We start from the raw sequence: 1,007 nt of genomic DNA, 5'->3' as shown, positions 1-1,007 counted from the left end.
TGACAAACTGATCTTGGCCGCGAGTTAAAAATCAATAACGCTAACTGTCATTCGAAGTTTGACAGCTGTCGTGGCGATACGGTTAGATCGCCACATGACCCCCCTGGTTGTTACGAAGCCGGTGCGAAGCGAACTGTTGGTTTTGAAATCCGTCCGCTCCGAGTTCTGGTTGGTAATTCTGTCTCTTTCGTTAAAGTAGTTTGAGGTTCAGTGTTTGTTTCTTCAAAAAGATAGGCCGGTTTTACTCTATCTGCCGAGACGGTAACCTCTTTTCCATGAATGAGTACCTTGAAAATCTTAGAGTTCCTTGAAGTTATCTTGAAAGATCCATTGTAAGGTGATTGTAGCGCACCAGAAAGGATGCTACGCCTGACAAATACATGAATCGCCGTTTCTAGGTCTTTAAAGACGAACGGAGCCTGATGACCATGCCGTCGAATTCGAGGTTGCAACTCTCGCATGCTTCGCTGTAATTGCTCTAACCAGGAGTTTGTCTGAGTTTCTGGAGACTGCGTTTCAACGAGGAATTGTCCGGGAAGCCTGGTGCTTTCTCCAAACACCAATTCTGCCGAAGTTGCTTGAAGGTCTTCTTTCCAAGACGCACGAATCCCCAAGAGAACAACTGGAAGTATATCCACCCAGGCCTCCGTCTGATGACACTTGATCGCTGCCTTAAGTTGGCTATAAAAGCGTTCAACCATCCCATTTGCTGCAGGATGATAAGCCGTGGTTCAAAAATGCGTAGTTCCAGTAAGCTTCGTCAATCTTCGAAATAAATCTGCTTCAAACTGTCGACCTTGATCTGTCGTAATCTTGAGAGGAACGCCGTATCTTGCAATCCATTCTGAGAAAATGAATCTGGCGATAGTCTCTGCTGTGATGTCAGGAACTGGAATTGCCTCAGGCCACCTCGTAAAACGATCGATGATGGTGAGACAATATCTATAACCTCGTGAAACAGGCAAAGGTCCAACAATGTCAATATGAACATGTTGAAATCGTCGAGA

The 1,007-nt window shown here is 45.4% G+C and overlaps 1 protein-coding gene across 1 annotated transcript; it reads right to left on the bottom strand.

The window, feature by feature from the left end:
* Positions 1–110: 110 nt before the first annotated feature.
* On the bottom strand, positions 111–701 carry LOC109862804. The gene has a single exon (XM_020442948.1). The coding sequence runs from the start codon at positions 699–701 to the stop codon at positions 111–113; it is 591 nt and encodes a 196-aa protein (XP_020298537.1).
* Between the last annotated feature and the right edge of the window lie 306 nt (positions 702–1,007).

Source organism: Pseudomyrmex gracilis, unplaced genomic scaffold (assembly GCF_002006095.1).
Source record: "Pseudomyrmex gracilis isolate BER0280 unplaced genomic scaffold, ASM200609v1 scaffold_2407, whole genome shotgun sequence".
Classification (NCBI taxonomy): domain Eukaryota; kingdom Metazoa; phylum Arthropoda; class Insecta; order Hymenoptera; family Formicidae; genus Pseudomyrmex; species Pseudomyrmex gracilis.
This window is presented reverse-complemented; position numbering and strand designations above follow the sequence as displayed.

Excerpts from the sequence above, each read along its gene's own strand:
- LOC109862804 (XM_020442948.1), bottom strand. The coding sequence starts at position 701 with ATGGTTGAACGCTTTTATAGCCAACTTAAGGCAGCGATCAAGTGTCAT.